Source organism: Thunnus albacares, chromosome 6 (genome assembly GCF_914725855.1).
Source record: "Thunnus albacares chromosome 6, fThuAlb1.1, whole genome shotgun sequence".
NCBI classification, from domain to species: Eukaryota; Metazoa; Chordata; class Actinopteri; order Scombriformes; family Scombridae; genus Thunnus; species Thunnus albacares.
This window is the reverse complement of record NC_058111.1, coordinates 27,913,669-27,932,259: the sequence shown is the minus strand read 5'-3', so window position 1 is coordinate 27,932,259 and position 18,591 is coordinate 27,913,669. Positions and strand designations below refer to the sequence as shown.

Below are 18,591 nucleotides of genomic sequence, written 5' to 3'. Positions count from 1 at the left end.
ATTTTTTCTGTTATGTTATTATTATGTATTTATTTTATTTTATTTTATTTATTTATTTTGGAGCTACAGACCCCTCAAAACAAACTAGGTTGATTCTTAAACTCCATGCACATCTTCTCCCTGATCATTTTATTAGTCTCAACTGGCTCAGAGTGGAGGAGAGAGTATCATAGATAAAAATGTGTGCTGTTCACAGGATTGTCAATAATGTGGTACCCAAATATCTAATTTTTCTCGGGTCAGCGACGTCCACAGTTATCCCACTAGAGGGAGCTCCACTGACTTTGTGACATGCAGATTTAAAAGAGGCCCTCCTGGCCATTGTGACATGAAAAACTGTCTCCCCTGCCAATGCCTGATCTGTCTTCTATTGAATGCCTTGCTCTAAAATGTAAACCTCCATAGTCCATGGCAGTGCTTCTCCTAAGTCTGATTGAGTGCCTTGGCCTGAATTAGCATGTTGATGTCCCTACTCACTCCCAGGGGGCACACACTTGACCTAGTCATCACTGAAACCCTGTACTTGTGCTGTGGACCCATTTCCCACAGCTCTGCTCAAATCATACATCACAGCCCCCTGATCGCCAAAGCTGCAAACCTCTCCCTTCAAACCGGTAGTGTTCAAAGGTCACAGTCATCCACCCCCTCCTTATGGAACCCACCCTGGACCCAGAAGTTCTTGCCAGCTACAGACCTTTCTCCAACCTCCCTTTCCTGTTCTGAAACAGAACAGGAAACTGAAACAGCTCTGCTCAGGGTTGTTAGTGACCTGCTGATGGCAGCTGATGCAGGGTCCCCTTCTTTACTTATTCTCCTTGACCTAGCCTAAGTGCTGCATTTGACATTGTGGATCCCACTGTCCTCTTAGAGTGCCGTCACACCACCGTTGGACAGTAAAAAGTAAAAAATCCTTTCTATTCAGGAAGGCTTTTTCATCTTAACTCTTATTACTATTTTCTTTATGTTGTGTGTTCTATGTTATTAATGCTGTAGCACTTTGAGTTTCACTATGAATGAAAAGTGCTATACACATTAAATGTATTATTATTAGATGAATCAGGGAATAACCACATCCTTTCAGTTGATATTGTAATTTAATGATGCCTATTTAAAACTAAATTTCTGTTCACATGGCCACAAATCTATCAACAATCCAGCCTTGAGGAAACTGATTAATAATGTTAAGTTTGAAAATGCAAAAAAAAAAGAAAAAATTAAATTTCCAAAAGACACAAAAACAAAGGTTCCAGATATTTAAGACATTATACATTATTTCAGACATTTATTATGTTAACATGTTTGCCATGCATATCTTTTTTAAATCTGGCTGTACCAGTAAATATATTTACCCTCACCAAAAAGGTAAAATAATTAGTGAACTGAACTTTGGAGATATTACACCTTTTGGGCATTAAAAAACAGAAAAAATAAAGGATGTAAAGCATCCAACAAAAGCAAAATTTTAAAAAGTTTTTTTAAAAGGTGAAAGAAGCCATTTGAGAGATGATTCTTATTCAGCTTAATTAAACTGATATACTGTATCGGCCAATAATGTAACATTAATGGCCTTTCATTTTTGCTTAGGTATGCACAGTTCATGTCATATTTATTCTTATAAAGAATAATCCTTTCCTTATTTTTATTTATTTATTTATTTTTAACATTGAAATGGTCAAATTTTAACTGGCAACCTTGTTTTCTTTGGCGGCACCATATGGTGATAGGTAGTGATTACAGGTGTGTTTTTGGAACTCACTCCCAGAGATCCAGTGTCGCTGTGTGATCATCATATCATAGTATTGCAAATTCAAGAGCTTTCATCAGCAGGCCATAGGCTCAATCACCATTGTGTTACCTCATTCAGTGATAGATAGTGACTTATCAACATTTATTTAAATGAAAATCTTCAAGGTTATAACTTTAAATATATCAGATATCAGTATATACATTAGAGTTAGTGCTCAAAGTTTTGTTCAAAGAAATCAGAATCATATGTTACAGTTACAATAAGTACTTTATTGGTTCAACAGTGCTGCCAGCGCCTGACAGATAAATATACAGTTCTGAGTTTTTCTATTTACAGCTTGCTCAGAGACAATACAAACTGTCCCTTGTAGACATACATTGTGTTCTTTAGTGTGTAACATACTTTGGGCTGGTTTCCTTGTCCAAGCATATATGGTCCCCATAGAAAGATGTAGTGAGTTAGGCTGTTTCTGTGTCTGTGAGAGAAGCCCTATTAAGTCTCGGTTTGTTAACATGTAATGTGTTGTCACGTGTGCAAATCATCAGATGGTGCAGCAGTAGTTTGCAAGGATAAGCAATGTGTTTTGTGTGTGTGTGTGTGTGTGTGGTTTTTTTTATGTGCCTGCGCAAATAGAAGATCTGGAATGCACAAATCTTATGTACAATAGATACATTTAAGCTATCAATAGAAGAAGAAAAAGTGACATCTGATACTGACTGTTCAGTAGTCTCTGTTTCATATTAAGCAAAACCGATTTCATACAGTAAAATGCTGTTATTTCATCAAATCAACCTGTTTATGCTTACTAATTTGCATTGCAGAATTCTTTGCTGGCATTTGCAAAATAGTGTAATTTCATAGACGCTATTCATACTCAGTAGTTATCATTTTCATAAGTGTCATCTTCATTTTCATAAAATCTTCCGGTATACTCTTCACTTACAATACAGCTATGCACACATACATACAGGCATGCTCACACATATCAAACTTGTTTCATTTACTCGTAAGCAACAAATAGATCTATAAACGCACACACGTTCATACGGTATGTTCAAATCATACCATAACAAACCATGTCCATGATGGATTCCCATCTTGTATGCACATCCAGGTCACCAGTTGCTTCATGTTTGTAAATTATATTTGCCCAGTAATTTTCCCCAAAGCCAAAATCACACGTGGAGCTCTGCAGTGTTAAGAGACCTTCAGAAGTTCCATATCTGATGCATCTCTGTGGTCTATTTATACACTGTTTATAACAATAGGAAGATTTTTTTATTTCACTTTATTTTCCCACCTCTGTGCTGATCTAATCTGCATAGGTAGTTTACAGGAAAGAGGCAGATCTGCCTGTGATGAGACCGACTTTCTCTTGTTCCTCCTTTATGTCAGTAATGGCTCTAGTAATCCTCTTATCCTCTCTCATTTGAGAGCAGCTGGGCTCACTGTGTGTTCACTGTATGCCTGCGTTTCCTATATTTTTATATATTATATTCCTGAAAAACTTTCTCAAAACTCTCTTTCAACAGCACCATTTTATAACATTGTACATCCCTTTTACCACAATCCAGCTCGGTCCAGTGTTTCAAGTGTAGGTCTTCATGGCTCCTTTTGTCCCTGTCTTCTCCTTGTTCACTTAAGGAGTGATATGTCGTCAGCAAAGTCCCCGTGTGGGTGGAGGCAGCGGGCGAAGCGCCACTGGCACACCATGAGACAGAGTGGCAGCATGAACAGAGCACAGATACCCGCCATGATGTAGGCGATGGTCATAAGAGTGGACTCGTCTGTCTGGGGGATGTTGTAGCCGCAGTCCTCCAGGTCGACGCCATGGAACGGGCCCTTCACAGAGGCCGTGCGAAACTCATCGTGAACTGGAAATGGGAGAGAATTGGATTGTATTTGATCAGGATAACAGACACTCCATGCTACTAGTGCTGTAAATAAACTAAGACATCCTCAAGACATATCCTGCATTTTATTCTTTATCCTTTTCTCCCCTTTTTGGTAGCCACTGTACTTCTTCCACTGTTCACATTTCATTCCTGACATTACAAACCATAAATCATTTTCATTATAGGAATCCATTTTCCTTCTCCCCCTCCCCTCCTCATCCCTCCATCCTCTCTTCCTCACCGTGGCAAGTGCTAACAGCAAAGCCGATACGTTTCTTCTCTCGGTCAAAGACCACATAGAAGCCCTCCATGATGACAGCGCCCATAACTGTCCCAGTGCTCGACTGCGACACGGCAAACTTATAGCAGTCCTCCTGGGCCGACGCTACATCCTCTACTGGCCGCAGGTATTGCTGCATAGAAACAGAGGGAGGAAGAAAAATTAAGTGGGGTTATATATGGATTATGACAAACAAGAAAGGGGACAAGACATATAAGACATATAAATATGTCCTATGCACCTTTTTCATGGACTTTGAATTGGGATGGTAAAGAAAGAGACACAAGCAGCTGGAATGAGAAGTAAAAATGTTTTTGTGTTCTCATTTGTGTGTTCATTGTTGGCTGATTTGAGCTTATCAAAAATATATTGGTATCAGCCACAATAACATAAAATGCAAGAAAAATGCAAAAATCCAGAAACACTGGTGCCATTACATTGTTTGTCCACCAGAGGGCATCTTGGGCTTCTTTTCAAGCAAATTTAAGGGCTACTTAACATTTATTTTGTTGATAATGTGTTTTTATGGTAAAAAAAAACAAAAAACTAATTGTATGTATGTGACTGTATGTCCTGATGTATTGTTAGTATGTTCCTGCTGTAGAAATGAGAACAGAAGACAAAGAAAGTAAAAACCTTTCTCAAGCGTTTCATCAAGGTCACTTGCCTCCCACAGGTTTACGGCACTGAACCTCAGTTCTAAATCTCTCTGTCAAACTTTATTCAGTCCACAACCATCAAGGCCTTTCTGAGCGGCTTTTTTGAGATTATATTTTTCAGGCTTTTTGCCTTCATTTGAAAGACAGTGTAGAGATAGAAAACTAGGGGGAGAGAGAGAGACAGTGGTATGACATGCAACACAGGTCCCCCTATGTCGTATGCGCCTTGACCATTAGGCCACCAGGGCGCCCCTTCTGAGTGGCTTTTAATAAAAAACTTTTAGTGACTTTTCAGAGCTTTGTGAAAAGCATGAAAAGCTTTAGAAAATATATTCAAAAGGAAATTCTCTTTGAAATGCGGTCATTACTTTTTTTCCTCATGCCACCTAGCCAGGCATTCATCCACTGAGGATTACACAAAGGAGTACGGTTGAAGGATGAGGTGACTTACTGTGACTAGACTCCACTGTGAAAAGAAAACTCTGCACATATTCATGATTACAGGCAGTCAATGAAATCACCCAAGACCTACAGAGGATGTACACGACGACTCCTGGGTAACTTTGTCTTTACAGTAATGACAAAGTTATTTGAATTTTCAGTAAATGTTGTAACTTTTTTGAGGCTGAGAAGCAAAATTAAACACCCATCCCTGACAGTGTCTAACTGGTTCACTTCAAATTTCTTAGCACTGGACAAGACTACAATTAAATTTTCCCATCCATGAATGCAGGTTAAGTGAATCATAATAGCTACTGATCATTTTGACAGATATTACTTTGTACAGTCCCATGCGACAAGTGTTATCACAAAGACAATCTCAGATCTGAAAACATTTGTGAACTCCTGCTTGATGCAGCCAGTACAAGATACTGTAATTACCTGTGGCAGGATGGAGATTTGAAACGACTGGTTACGGTTTTCACTCATCAGGTAGAGGGAGATGACTGGGAAGATGTGCCAGGGTGTCGTGCCGGCCTGCCAACATACCAGCTGCTCCCCCAGCCAGAACCCAGAGGGAAACTGCTCTGTCTGGAAAACAGGGTCAGGAGGACATTCATTCTTTCCTTTTCCATAACTGCTCGTTAACAATCAGGGTCATGAGGGAGGCTGGAGCCTATCCAAACATGCAGTGGGCACGCTAGGGAAAGATACCTGCAGTATTATTTTTAAAGCCCTAACTGCAATTTTGACCACTTAAATTTGAAGTATATTATAATACAGTTCATTACTCAAATAAGAGTGACTTGAAAATGTAGTCAGATCTAAATATTGTATTTTATGAGTTCTTAATCAACCACAGGCTTATTGATAATGTACTGTCCACATCAGTGCTCTTCTTGGTGGTCTTTCACATTTTCATTCATACAAATTTGAGAGCATTCCTGCTTTAAGATATCAGTCTAATAAAATGAGTCTGAAGCTTTTCAGTGTGGGGTAAAACATTATCATTTGCTTTCATTGGTTATCTCAAGATAATGCTTAATGACTGGGGTAGCGGAAGCAACAGAGCGAGGAAATGTGACACAGAAGATAATAAGGATATAACTGTATTTATGGTATAGTAGGGACTGACCGAAGAAGCCGCTTCAATAGCCTTGACCGCAGCCTGGAAGACTTTTCTAGGCAGTCGAAGGTTGGTGGTTCCACTGTCCACGATGCTCTTATCATAGTTGTACTGTAATAGACAGAGAAATAGTCAAAATTACAAATCTTTTAGAATCAATAGCTGACCAAGAAGTTATTCTTTGGTTTTTGCAGCCTTCTATCTATTTGGCAGATCTCACCTCCTTACAGTCCATGTTGAGGTCCTGCCCATTTACCTCAATGCGAACGATAATGACCTCATAGTACCACTCCCTGCGGATGGGAGTGTACCAAAGTTCTCCTACATACAGTGACGGATCCACTCCTCCAATGATCTAAGAGAACAGGGATAAAGATTATCCAATACTGGCTCCAAATGTAATACTGGATGATTTGTGTGTCTGTGTGTCTCACCATGCTGCCGCCAACAGTAGAACTGCCCAGGGAGTAGTTTTGGGTAAAGCCGGCTCCACACAACTGGAGAGAGAAGAGGTTGGGGACAGGCGTCTGGCGAACCAGAGAGTCAAAGAAAGGCTCCAATGTCTCGTCAGGCTGGAGAGAGAGAGAGAAGTAAGTAGGGTAGCTTTACTGCTGAATGGCCGAACCATAATGCTGTTTTTAGCTTTTAGTTTTGAATTTCCAAAAGATTAAATAAACCTCCTCCTGCTCTACAATACCATCGTCCGAACAACATAATTGTTGTTAAATCAGGTTTCATCCTGCCTCTCTTTTTCCTAATTCTCCTTTCCAGTGTTTACAATCTTATATTACTTTTCCTACAAGTATTGCAGGGAATTTCAACAGTAATACAATTTAATTTTAAGTATATATATCCAAAAAGAAAAAAAATATATCCAACATCCATAAAGACATCACCTCTGTTCGGTTTCTCTGAGCATTTTTGAATGAATGCTGAGGTGAAACTATGTATGTTGGGAGTTCCAGAGAAAAGTAATCTAATAAACAAATAGTGTAACTGCTCCTGGGGCATAATGAAGAATATTACCTTTACAATAAGCTTTAAGTAAAATTTTAAAATGTTTTTAACCCTCCAGCTTCATCAGCCCACCTTTCTTCTTTCACCAGCAGGTAGTGCAGTGATCTAGTGTTCATAGAGACCATCCTGTACCTGAACAGTCTCATGTTCAGTCTCAACCAGCAGTTGGGTTTGTGTATTTTACTGTAACAATTTGGTAAAATGCAAGTAAAAGAGGAAGAATGACTAAAATAGAAAAGACTATGATTTCTGGATACTGTCATCAAATGTTTTGCCAACTGAAGGCGCCAATGTGCAAAAGTGCCCTGTGAGGTTTCACACTGAGCTAACTGACAAAGGGACAGGCTGCTCTTACCCGGGCTATATCGGCGTAAGCCAGTCCCAGGATTCCCTCCCAGTTGGATCCATTGATGAAGAAGCGATCTGACTGGGTGATTGCAGCAATGTTGGCACGCAGCGTGGCATTGGGGCCATGTGGCACAGAGACAAGGTCGGTGCCCAGCTCCCCTTCCCAGCGACCCTGGGTGTAAGGAACATACACACTTCTGCCGAGGTCACGGTACGAGGTGGAGCTGTGAATGAGACAGAGGAGGAGTTTTACTTTCCAACAATCTTAATAAAAAATGTATCTGATGTTTTTAAATAGTACAACAAATTTGATTTTTGGCGCTTTTTCATCCAGTTTTACCACTGATTTTGTCTCTACTCACAGTGAGCGGTGGTAGTATCTGCGCAGGAAAGGATGAGCAGCTGCCCCGACAGCAAAGTTACTGCTTCCTGTATCCACCAGGATGTTCAGCTAATGAATGCAGGGAGACAGAGAGAGAATGACAGGCAGAGAGAGAGAGAGAGAGAGAGCAACTTATTAAATATATGCTGGATGCATTCTGCACAAATCAATAGGTTTGTAAAACGGATGCTAAGGTTACATTGTGAAATTGATTATGTTCAATCTCTGAAGGGCAAGTTTAATCTGAATCTTGGCTCCCTTGGAGACAGAGACATCCTGTAAAACAATTTTCCCTGCTGCACTGAAAAACAGAGTCAGACTGCTGTGGGCTTTTTAACGTCTGATACTGACACCTCCATTTTTTTTAAGATATCGATGGCCTTGTATGATATATTTTTTAGCCGAATTTTCTCTCTTATTCACTTCTCACTTAGTCTTTTTTTCATCTCCCAGTCATTCTCTATATCCATTTCTCTTTCCTTGTAGCGTCCTGTGCTGTTTCCTGTTGCCCTAAATGTCCTTCACTGTCCCCTCTCTGTCTCCACTCTAACACTCCACTCCTCTCAGGTTGCCCATTCTACTCCCCATCTCTCCATTCTCCTCCTCTTCAGGCTGCATCTCCATGTAAGTATCATATTTTGCGCAATCAGTCAAAACAGACAGTGAATGTGTGAATGGAGCACAATGGCAGACGGTGATGAGTACAGACATACAAAACCTACACGCATTATATTATATATTACCCATATAAACTACTGTGTGTCATATTTCTGTACTTGTCTGTTATCTCCATGCAACACATAATTTCATACTATAATATAAACTATATAATACCTTTTTCATTTGTCTCATTTTTCTCTTTGTGCTGCTGTGGTTTTACACACTATGCATACATTGTATTATTCACACATTTTCATAGTTTTTAGTCATACACAGTATGTCTACTAAACACACTGTAGAGCTAGTGTGTTTAGTAGACGGTGTGATAGATAGACGCATACTAGACAGACTGATTGATTGATGAAGAAAACACATTGATAGACGAAATGGCACAGAAACACCCAAACAGATGAAGAGACAGGCAGCCATAGAGTCACAGCAAGCTGTTCAATAATGGATTGGCTCTTTAAATATCCAGAGAAGTGCTACTGTCTCAAGGGCTGGGCCTGAAAGCCCAGAATAAATACTGACTCTGTCTCATTCATTTTTTTCGAACACACGCATATGTACAGTACATCCCTGTCAATGATACATTACACACACACACACACACACACACACACACCTACATATACTGCCTCTCCAAACACCACTACCATCAGTAATGATGAACTACACACTCTGTCTTCCTCTCTTGGACTGAAATTTGCTGACTGCTCAGGATAGATCTGTTTCTTTCATGCATGCTCACACACATACACCTAGCCCTAGACACAGCACTGCGCACAACCACACAAACACTACCAAACACTGAAGGCTGCATCCTGACACACAGAGACCTCACATCTTTCTCTGCTCTCTGTCTCTGTCTTCCTGTCCTTTCTGGCAGAGTGCCTGTCCGTTTCAGCCATTATGGAGGAGAAATCATCGAGTGGTTACCATAACATCTGAAAGTTACTGTAAACGACTTGAGGTAATTTCCACAACTTTATATCTACCACATCACTTCTCCTTATGCACTTATTCGAGTTCAAGCCATTTTGCACTTGCTGAACCATTGAATTACACAGTACTTTGACCTACTGCCTCTTTTAGTCTATTATATGTGCAGACTAATAAATTAGTTTATATAAAGCTTTATTTATGTGGATGTGAGGGCTTTTAAGGCCTTAAATACATTTACATAATTTGATTCATGTTTATTTTAAGACTTGCTAAAGGCCTGCAGATGGCTTATCAGTGTGGGGTTATAGATATGGTTTTCCTGCCTGGTCATTTTAATGAATGAGATGGTCACTGATCCTTGACCTGCACTTTTCTGCTTGATTAATATACATCACTTGACAAGACTTGGAGCTGCTGTTTTTATTGTACTAGAGGGCATGTTTACCTGATGTCCCTCAGGCTCAGTGTGCTTGGCTCCAAACAGGTGCAGCTTTCCTCAGAAATCTATACACCCTCATATACGGTCGTTTTCAATATGCTGTCAGAAATACACAGTGTGTTGTTGTCACCTTTATTTTTGCATCTTACAATGTCCAAATTTAAAGTCTCCCTCCTGTCAAAAGTGTGTTTTTCAGTGTTCAGTTGGATGTGTGAGCTTCACTTCATTCATCTCTGTGCTCACCTGAAATCTGAGTTTGAGGAGGGTACCTACGAGTTTGATTTGTGACATCACATCAATTTTGAAAGCAATTATGTTCCAGTATTCAACTTACACAAGTGTGATGTGGAAACTTGAAGCCTCTACGGCACAAACACTGAGAATGGACTATACAGTGTTTTTTTTTTAATATCTTCAAACATGTCTGGAAGGGATCTTTAAAAAACAGTTTTATTGGTTTTCAATTCAGACCTCAAAGCAATAAATGTATCTGTACGCCCGGTTGTTTCAATGTAAATTCCAAACTTGTATAGAATAGAAGTAATGATGTAACAACAACAGATTCTGATAATGAAATTATAATTTTTGTTTGTCCTGAGATCAGAGGTCACAGTAGGCTACATGGTGATCAAGCCCCCGTATATGTGGTGGTGATTTTTGACACAGTGTCCAAACCCTGACATGCAGGTCATGTGATGCTCTCCAGCCCAATAAGACTTGCCTTATGGAAATGTAAGTAGGACGTGATGTAAACATTTTTGGGGTAGGCACTGTGTGAGCCACTTTCAAAGGAAATGAAGGGCCCCTATGCTTGGATACGTACCTCATGGGATCACAAATCTCAATACTTTTTTGCTACCGTACAAACCAAACTCTGTAGCACTGAGTACCAGAAGACCGTCAAGCAGTGAAAGATGGCATTGAATACATTCACATATTCTTGCTTTTCTTTACTCACTTTTTGATCAGTTTTGCCCATTTTAGACCATGTTTTATTAATTAAAAAGAGTGATTTGAAGAAGAATTTTTATATTTCTCAAAGTAAGATGTCAAAAAAGCATTGCTTTAACATTAGTAACAAAACATAAGCATTATATTATATCACCACTAGAATCAAACATTTCAAATGATCCCCAGGTCTAGATTGTGGGGACTTCCACAGGTTGAAGGACATTCACTCTATTCAGCAAAACAGTGTGTTATCTGTCTTTGCTGATTGGCTCTTCCTGGCTACCAGTCACTGTGGTAGACAACAGAATTCCCGACCTGGCAGATATGACTCTGTCTTTTAATGTCTCTCACTATCTTTGATATAGGAAACATCAGTGTCTCTCATGGGCTCAGTGACACCTCCGCTCAGCACCTCGGGCCCGCCGTCTCCTTTATCATCTCTTTGTAATCTTTCCCTTTACAGTATTTCCTGAAAGCTCCCAGCTTCACTCCTACATCCTCCCTCTGTCCTACACACTTGTGTTTTTTTCTCTCAAACTCCCACCTTTCTCCCACTTTCTTCTCTTGCTTTCATTCACTCATCATTCACACCTTGCTCTCTCTCTCTCTCGCCATTCATTAATTTCTGTTTCACTTTCTCTGTCACCTTCTCCCTCTCGTTCTTCTCCTCTTCCACCACCTCATCACTTTCTCCCTCTCCGTCTATCCGTCGCCCCTCTGTGTGCCAGCCTGTACAGCGCAGCTGCACCCAGCTGGCACTCCTCACTCTGCAGAATTAATGGTTCCATTATCTGTCTGTATCATTCAGTCCTTTCTCTCACTTTCACAGATACACACACACGGGCCATCTGTCATTGCAGGGCCATCAACGGTATTGTACCATCGGACTGTAAATTTTGAAATAATTTCACTTCAGTTCACTTTGATTTCTAATTCACCCAATAATCACAGAAATCTTACATTAGAAACATAAAAGTGTGATGATCTTCATATTAATAAAGAACACACACACTGCAGGTGTGTTATCCCTTTGTCACTACGTGCTTAGTATATAACATGATTATAATATCCCCATAGGCCCTTGGAGCGTGTCTGTGATACTCTAATATACCTGTTTTAATGTTATAACCTGTTGTGTAGCTGACTGAAACAAAGTGAGAGGAACACACACAGACACACACAATTACAATTTATAATTTCATTTAACAAACGCTTTTATCCAAAGTGATGCACATCTGAGAGCTGATACAACACAAGCAAAGATCTAGTAAGTCAGTTACAAGGCTGAGGTTAAAGTGTAATAAATGAAAAATATATGTCAATGCTCTGATAATATTGCTTTTTCACTTTCATACTTGCATATCAATAAAGAACAGTGGATTGGATTTACTTTATTTTTGAGGCTGTACCACATTGAGTTAAGTGCACCTGGCTGAAGTACCTGCTATTTAATGCAACATTCTTGCCAATAAAGCAGATTAAATTAAATTGAAAGAGAGGGAGAGAGACAAGGAGTGAAGGATCATAATGAAAATTGCATTTTGCAAGCAGAGCCAGACTTTGTGTGCAGTTAAAATAATAAGCAGTCAAACACAATGCTATCCTGAAATAGAGATTTTATTGATTTATTAGCCATTTATATCTGATGTCATGTAGGCTAGATTTGTTTTATAGGCCAAACATCTACTTGTGCACGTTTGTTCACATCATACATCGAGGAGTGCTTTGACAAGATGAGAGACACTTTACCTTCTGCGGAGGAGACCCCACGGCCATCTCCACGTAGTACCCCTGGCCGGACTTCCCACGCAGGTTATCGATCATGTCCACGAAGCTGATACCTCCCGCCGATGCCGCCGCTCCTCTCCGCCTGCGCGCAGCTAACCTCCCCGTACTGCCGCGCTCGCGGTTGACGGCCGCGGCGGGTGGCAGCGGCGATGGCTGTTCAGCGCGAGCGCCTTGCCGCAGTGGCACGCGGATGGCTAGAGGCAGGCCCGAGGCGTCCGGCGCGGACTGACCGCTGCTGAGCACAAACAAAGTCGTCCATGTAAACAAAGCTGTCAACAACGTCGACGACTCCATGTCGACGCAGAGTGAAGTTGTAATTTTTTGGTATGTTTGGTTTCGACTTCAGGGCTCTCCGTTCAGTTTGACATTCAGTCTGCAGCGGCACCGGAGAGGAGATCAGGTGGCGATGATGCTAAAATGACGGATAAAACCATGATGAGCGACAAATATGTAGAGGGACAGGGTCACTTTCTGTTCTTTTTCTCCGGTCAAATGACATTAAATGAAACGGCTGAGAAGAAACCTATTTCAGACTACGAAACAGTATGTGGCCTAATGCAACATCAAATCACCCTCACAATGTAGCCAAGCAACCTTCGGTGTCACAGATCATTTAAATAATAATTAAACTACAGGCTCTCCCTCCGTGCTCAGTGTATCAGCAAACCGCGGGCCTGCGGGGTCTTCATGTCAAACGACCGAAAAACCATCGTCGGTAGGCAGGCTGGCCGGCGGGCTACCGTAATCCGCATCCTTCCCCTTTCCCGACCCGTTCATTCTGTTCTCCGCCTTCCAGTCTTTCACCTCCTCCTCCTCCTCCTCCTCCTCCATCCGCCCCGCTGCATCCTCAGAGCTGCGAGAGCTCGAGCATCACCGCCATCAAGTCACAATACAAAAACACACGACTTCCTGTGGGCATTTCCAAAAAAGAAGACAGTAATAATCCCGAACTCAGTACTTCTCAAACCTTTTCACGTCAAAGACCCCTGAACTGACACAAATTAGACCACGGACCCCCATTTGCCCAAATTTTGTCCCAGGGTCCCCCATCTGACAAGATTTTTGCCTTCAGATATTTTATTACAGAGAGTGTTTGAAACCTATGACCAAAATAGTCATACATTATGTCATTGTGTCAATTATGAATGGGATTATAGTGAAAATAGATTATTCCCCTTTTTTGCTGGAGACACCTGGAACATCCTCAAGGACCCCTGGGGGTCCCCGGGCCCCACTTTGAGAACCACTGATTCAAGGAACTGCTCCATTTCTGTCATTGTTCAGTTTTATTTTACAGAACACTTTTCTAAAGGAACACTTTGATTTAGATTTCTTATCGTTATTTGTTTATTTATTGTTTGTTTGTATTTCATGATGTCTTTTAGTTTGAAGGTAAAGCGCTAATGTCGGTCATGGGTCGCTTCACATCTTCAGGAAATAACACTGCATTCTGGGTAATGAAGTTTTCACCACAAATGCAGTGTGGCTCAAAAGAATGTCTGTTTCCATATCACATTTTAATTTGAGGCATTAATTAAATTAATTATTAATCACGCTACCTGATTTCATACAGTTAGGTCCATATTATTTGTTCAAGTTCAAGTTTATTGTCATTCAAACTATATATTCACATTATATGGTTTCAAATACACACATATGTGTATTTGTATACAAATATGTTTTAAATACACACAGTATTTAAAACAGTATATTAAGGCACGACTATTGAGTGCCCTGGTATAGATAGTGTATAAGTTAGTATTTGCTTTTTTTCTAAACAGGTATTATGCCTAATTTAAGAAGAATCAGAGACCATGATTTCAAAATGTATTTTTATTATCTCAACAACAAACTATTTCATTACAGTTGCACAAATTTTGTAACAAGAAATAATATAACTAGTGAGACTTTTCAGTGTCTGTGGTGTCACTGTACTGCTACAATCCATATTACTCCACTACGACTCTGTAGTGCTCTCATTATATGCTGTGGTATTATTTATAGCCTATATCACTGTAGTATATCTATCCTATTGTCATAGACACTGTGGAAGAGTTATATAGCATCCCTATAGATTTATTTTGTATGGCAGACCTCAAACTATGTACATGTATTATCAAATACACAATAAAACTGCATTACATCAGATGAAGAAGCAGGTCCAGTTTTTTTCAAAACACAGTCACTTGGCTTCTATGACAGATTGCCTCTTTCATGCGATGATCCTGGACAGTCCCAGTAGGAAGGGAGGGGGGAAAAGAAAGATGCAGGGGCTGCTATATTGTCCCCATCTTTCCTCTCCATGTTGAGTCCAACTGAGTCTTTATAGGGGTGGAACAGTCCACTCTGCTCCACTAACAGCGGAGCTGAGTCTTCCTGTCCTAGGGATGCAGGAGACCACAGTTGGACAGGTATTGATCAGCAGTCAGACCAAATTTGTTGTATCCCCTATCTATTAAATCTAAATCATTAGGCCACTGCTGTTCTGACTTAATCAGATTCTGCCTATGTACCCATCGCGGGAGTGGTAAGACATTAATGATTATTACTGCGACTGGAGGACGTCAAAGCACAAAGCCCACTTTAACCTGTGCTTCAGTGTCTCTTTTCAACCATGCATTTTGTATGAGGTGTCTGCTTAGCATTCAGATACACTTCCACCACATAAAACAATGCTCTGACTAAAAGAAAAATAGCAAATATAAGTTACAAAGTTACTTTAATGATCCCTACCGGAGGGCAGGGGAAAGCAGGGAAGAAAATAGTGTGTAAGAACAGAGAAGATATTGGAGCAAACTGACTACTGTGATAAAAGAAACTGAACAAGTATAAAATTTTATTGATTGCTGAATCTTTGCTTGGAGGAAAAACAATATCATTATTGTGAAAATGTATTAATATGCAGTACCAGTCAAAAGTTTCCATGCACATTCCCATTGCCTTGATTATGCTGAGACATTATACTCAACATGTATTGCAAATAGAGAGATACTCACTGGTTAAAGTCTTGGAGCCCCAGCTTGTCTCCTCTACAGGTTTGGTGGTGAGGGTCTCAGCTCTGCCCTCTGGTGGACACCACACTGCTAAGGGCCTGGAATTACCCACCCTACACACACACACACACACACATACACACACACACACAAACAAGTATTCACCCCACACAGATACAGTTTATGTTCACACAAGTATAATATATGATATTATACTTGTGTATATATATATATGTGCCCATACATACACATACTGTATATATCTAAATTCCTATAAGTCACCACAACCATGTATCTCACAGTTAAATGGCCAAAAATCTTCCATGTATGCACTTCTTTCTATACAAAGGTCAGTGATTAGGTATCAGCAAGACAGCTGCCTTATCACTATTTACCAGCTGATAACAGCGATAAAGATGTACTGTGATCTAGTCATGATTTCAACTGGCCTATCCAGGGAAAGATGTGTTTCTTAATCAGGCAAGCTGGATTCAGACCAGACTGAATGACACTCACCAGTCCTGAGGGTCTGTAGTCCTGAAGCCTTTAGCAAAGGGGTTGCTGGCAATCTTTAGCTGGGTGATCTGAGAGAGGTGTAGGAGATGGGGGTAAAATAAATCAGATAAAAAGTAAAGAAATTTCTCCCTAACTCTGGGTAATTATTAGTTTGAAGCCCATCCTGGGTTTCCTACCCGGTGGTTCTGATAGGCGGTGACCGCCATGAAGCGTGTCTCAGGGAATGAGAAGGAGCAGAAGTTCCTGTATGCATTCAAATGGCTGTTGGGTGCTGGATCCACATACACCACATGGAAGCGCGGCTGGTAGCGATGCATAGAGTTCAGTATCATCTGGCAAGGAATAAATAGGAGAAAACAAACAACAAGCAAGTTAAAAACATTTCTACATGTTCTTGCACAAATGTAAAGTTATGTAAAGTATCGGTATTTTTCTACTCAAAAATAAATGCATATTGCATGTAGTATATAAAATGACATTGACTAACATGTCCGTTGTCATCCAGCAGGTTGTTGGTGAGCTTGAGGGTGTCGAAGGATACAGTCTGCTTCATCCATTGGGCTCCACGGGCTGGTGAGTCTGGGTGGAAATGCATCCTGCTTGGAGCTGCAACATCTGCTCGACCTGCCACCAACCAGGATGAGCTGTGGAACGCATATCTGACACACACACACACACACACACATGCATGTGTATAATGTTTGAAATGAGGCTCGTAAGGTAAGAGGAAGCTAACGGAGGGACAAATAATGCTAAACGGATCAAAATCATTTACGTTAACACAGTTAGTCTCTGTTACACACGAAGAACTGCACGCCTCCCTCTATGTGTCTCTTACCTGTATCTTTTATCATCAACAGGGATGAAGTCCATGAGCAGAACATATTCAGCAGCAGGATCCATGCCAGAGATTCGCACCTGGAATGTTGGAAACATCCTCCTGCAGTTTACAAACACATAAATGAACATAATGTGGTAAGAGACACCAAAGAATATAAAAGGATAAAACAACATAATGAGGAATAGAAATATGAGTGCTGTTGTTACCGTCCAGCTTTGGTAACAATCATCTCTGTGCCCAGCTGGTCAAACTGCTGCCAAAGTGCATGCATCTCCAGCTGAACTCTGACCCCACTGACTTGGGGGGCTTTAGCGCTCAACAATGACACTCCGTCTGCACAACAGGGCAGAGACAGTTCACAGCTCCGAGACAGCTGAGGACCTGAAGAGAAGAGAGGGTGAAAAGAGGGGTGTGTGTTGAACTTTTTTCCACATTTGGATCACAGATTGAACCTTTAATCATCATCATATGAATCAATATGTTCTCCAGTGAGCTCAGCTAGTTTTGATCCTAAAACAAACACTTACCGTCCATACTTTGAGTGGACCTTGCTGTGGGGCTGAGGGTCCACAAGATGAATACTTCTGACCACAAGTAGCAACTCCGTCAATACATCAAGACCAGTCGGGAATCAAACCCACAATTTTGCTATGTAGCATAGAAGTGAAGGCAAAAATCTTCACAGGCTTCCTCCCAGTCCAGTGCCAGCTACTGCGGTAGATGTACATCCAAGTGTTAGGAGTGGCTGTTTGTGTCCAGGAACAAGCTGGTTTTATACACCATGAGCCTCTCACTGGGGACCTCCATGCCTGCCTCATCCATTAAAATACTCATAGTGCCACTGACATGCACTAATCACAGCTGCACACACGTATATGCATGTGGCCCCAAGACCTGTGAATACACAAGCGCGTGCACATAAAAACACTCACACATTTATGAAGACATGCACACACACTCACAAAACCTATTTGGAAAATGTAGAAATTCATTTCTTATTGTTTCTCATAGCCTAAAGCCTAAATGTGGGCTTGTCTTGACCAACCAGTAACACATTATTAACATCCTGATCAGCCCAGAGTTACTGGGTGTGGACAGATGAAGACAGCAACAAACTGCTTTTATTATTCATAGCCTATTTTATTGGAGCGCAGTTTCAACACCATACTAATTGGAGAGTCAGTTATTCCCTGAAACTTTAATGAAAAGATATTTCTGGTTTGGTTTATTGTCAAACATTTGAGCATATTCACAAAATGCAACAAATCAGACTTTGTCAAATATAGAAAGATTAGGTCCTGGACTTATTTCTAATTTCTCTGGTGTGTGTGTGTGTGTGTGTGTGTGTGTGTGTGTGTGTTTGTGTAAAGCAAGGCTTTGTGTCACATGAAGACCTCTCAGTAATGCATAATACTCAAAGTAAGACACAAATGATTTGATATATGATCTTGATCATTCAAAGCTAGCTAATTACAAATGTCAGTGGAAGTGTTTAGTGTTTAGTAGTGTGGTTGTGATGTGTGCAGGTGTGTTTGTGTTTGTGTGTGTAGCCTTATGTGGCTC

General features: G+C 40.6%; 2 protein-coding genes across 2 annotated transcripts; both read right to left on the bottom strand.

The window, feature by feature from the left end:
* Positions 1 to 1,995: 1,995 nt before the first annotated feature.
* bace1 (beta-secretase 1) lies at positions 1,996 to 13,526 on the bottom strand. Its single transcript, XM_044354969.1, has 9 exons — positions 12,640 to 13,526; positions 7,876 to 7,964; positions 7,521 to 7,737; positions 6,583 to 6,720; positions 6,369 to 6,503; positions 6,158 to 6,259; positions 5,464 to 5,613; positions 3,884 to 4,055; positions 1,996 to 3,621 (listed from the first exon to the last, which is right to left on the bottom strand). Exons 1-9 carry the CDS (start codon positions 12,970 to 12,972, stop codon positions 3,383 to 3,385), a joined length of 1,575 nt encoding a protein of 524 aa, XP_044210904.1. The 5' UTR covers positions 12,973 to 13,526; the 3' UTR covers positions 1,996 to 3,382.
* LOC122983482 (T-box transcription factor TBX1-like) lies at positions 13,369 to 17,562 on the bottom strand. Its single transcript, XM_044353214.1, has 7 exons — positions 17,556 to 17,562; positions 17,235 to 17,409; positions 17,026 to 17,127; positions 16,675 to 16,846; positions 16,364 to 16,519; positions 16,188 to 16,255; positions 13,369 to 13,531 (listed from the first exon to the last, which is right to left on the bottom strand). The coding sequence occupies exons 1-7, from the start codon at positions 17,560 to 17,562 to the stop codon at positions 13,369 to 13,371; spliced, it is 843 nt and encodes a 280-aa protein (XP_044209149.1).
* Positions 17,563 to 18,591: the final 1,029 nt, after the last annotated feature.

What these genes read in the sequence shown, in the direction of transcription:
- bace1 (XM_044354969.1), bottom strand. Translation starts at nt 12,972, where the DNA reads ATGGAGTCGTCGACGTTGTTGACAGCTTTGTTTACATGGACGACTTTG. An exon ending in TCAACATGGACTGTAAGGAG is followed by an intron (nt 6,260 to 6,368) that starts GTGAGATCTGCC and finishes TGTCTATTACAG; the next exon opens with TACAACTATGATAAGAGCAT. An exon ending in TGCTGTTAGCACTTGCCACG is followed by an intron (nt 3,622 to 3,883) that starts GTGAGGAAGAGA and finishes TCCCATTTCCAG; the next exon opens with TTCACGATGAGTTTCGCACG.
- LOC122983482 (XM_044353214.1), bottom strand. An exon ending in TGCTGGATGACAACGGACAT is followed by an intron (nt 16,520 to 16,674) that starts GTTAGTCAATGT and finishes ATTCCTTGCCAG; the next exon opens with ATGATACTGAACTCTATGCA. An exon ending in ACTACAGACCCTCAGGACTG is followed by an intron (nt 13,532 to 16,187) that starts GTGAGTGTCATT and finishes GAGCTCTCGCAG; the next exon opens with CTCTGAGGATGCAGCGGGGC.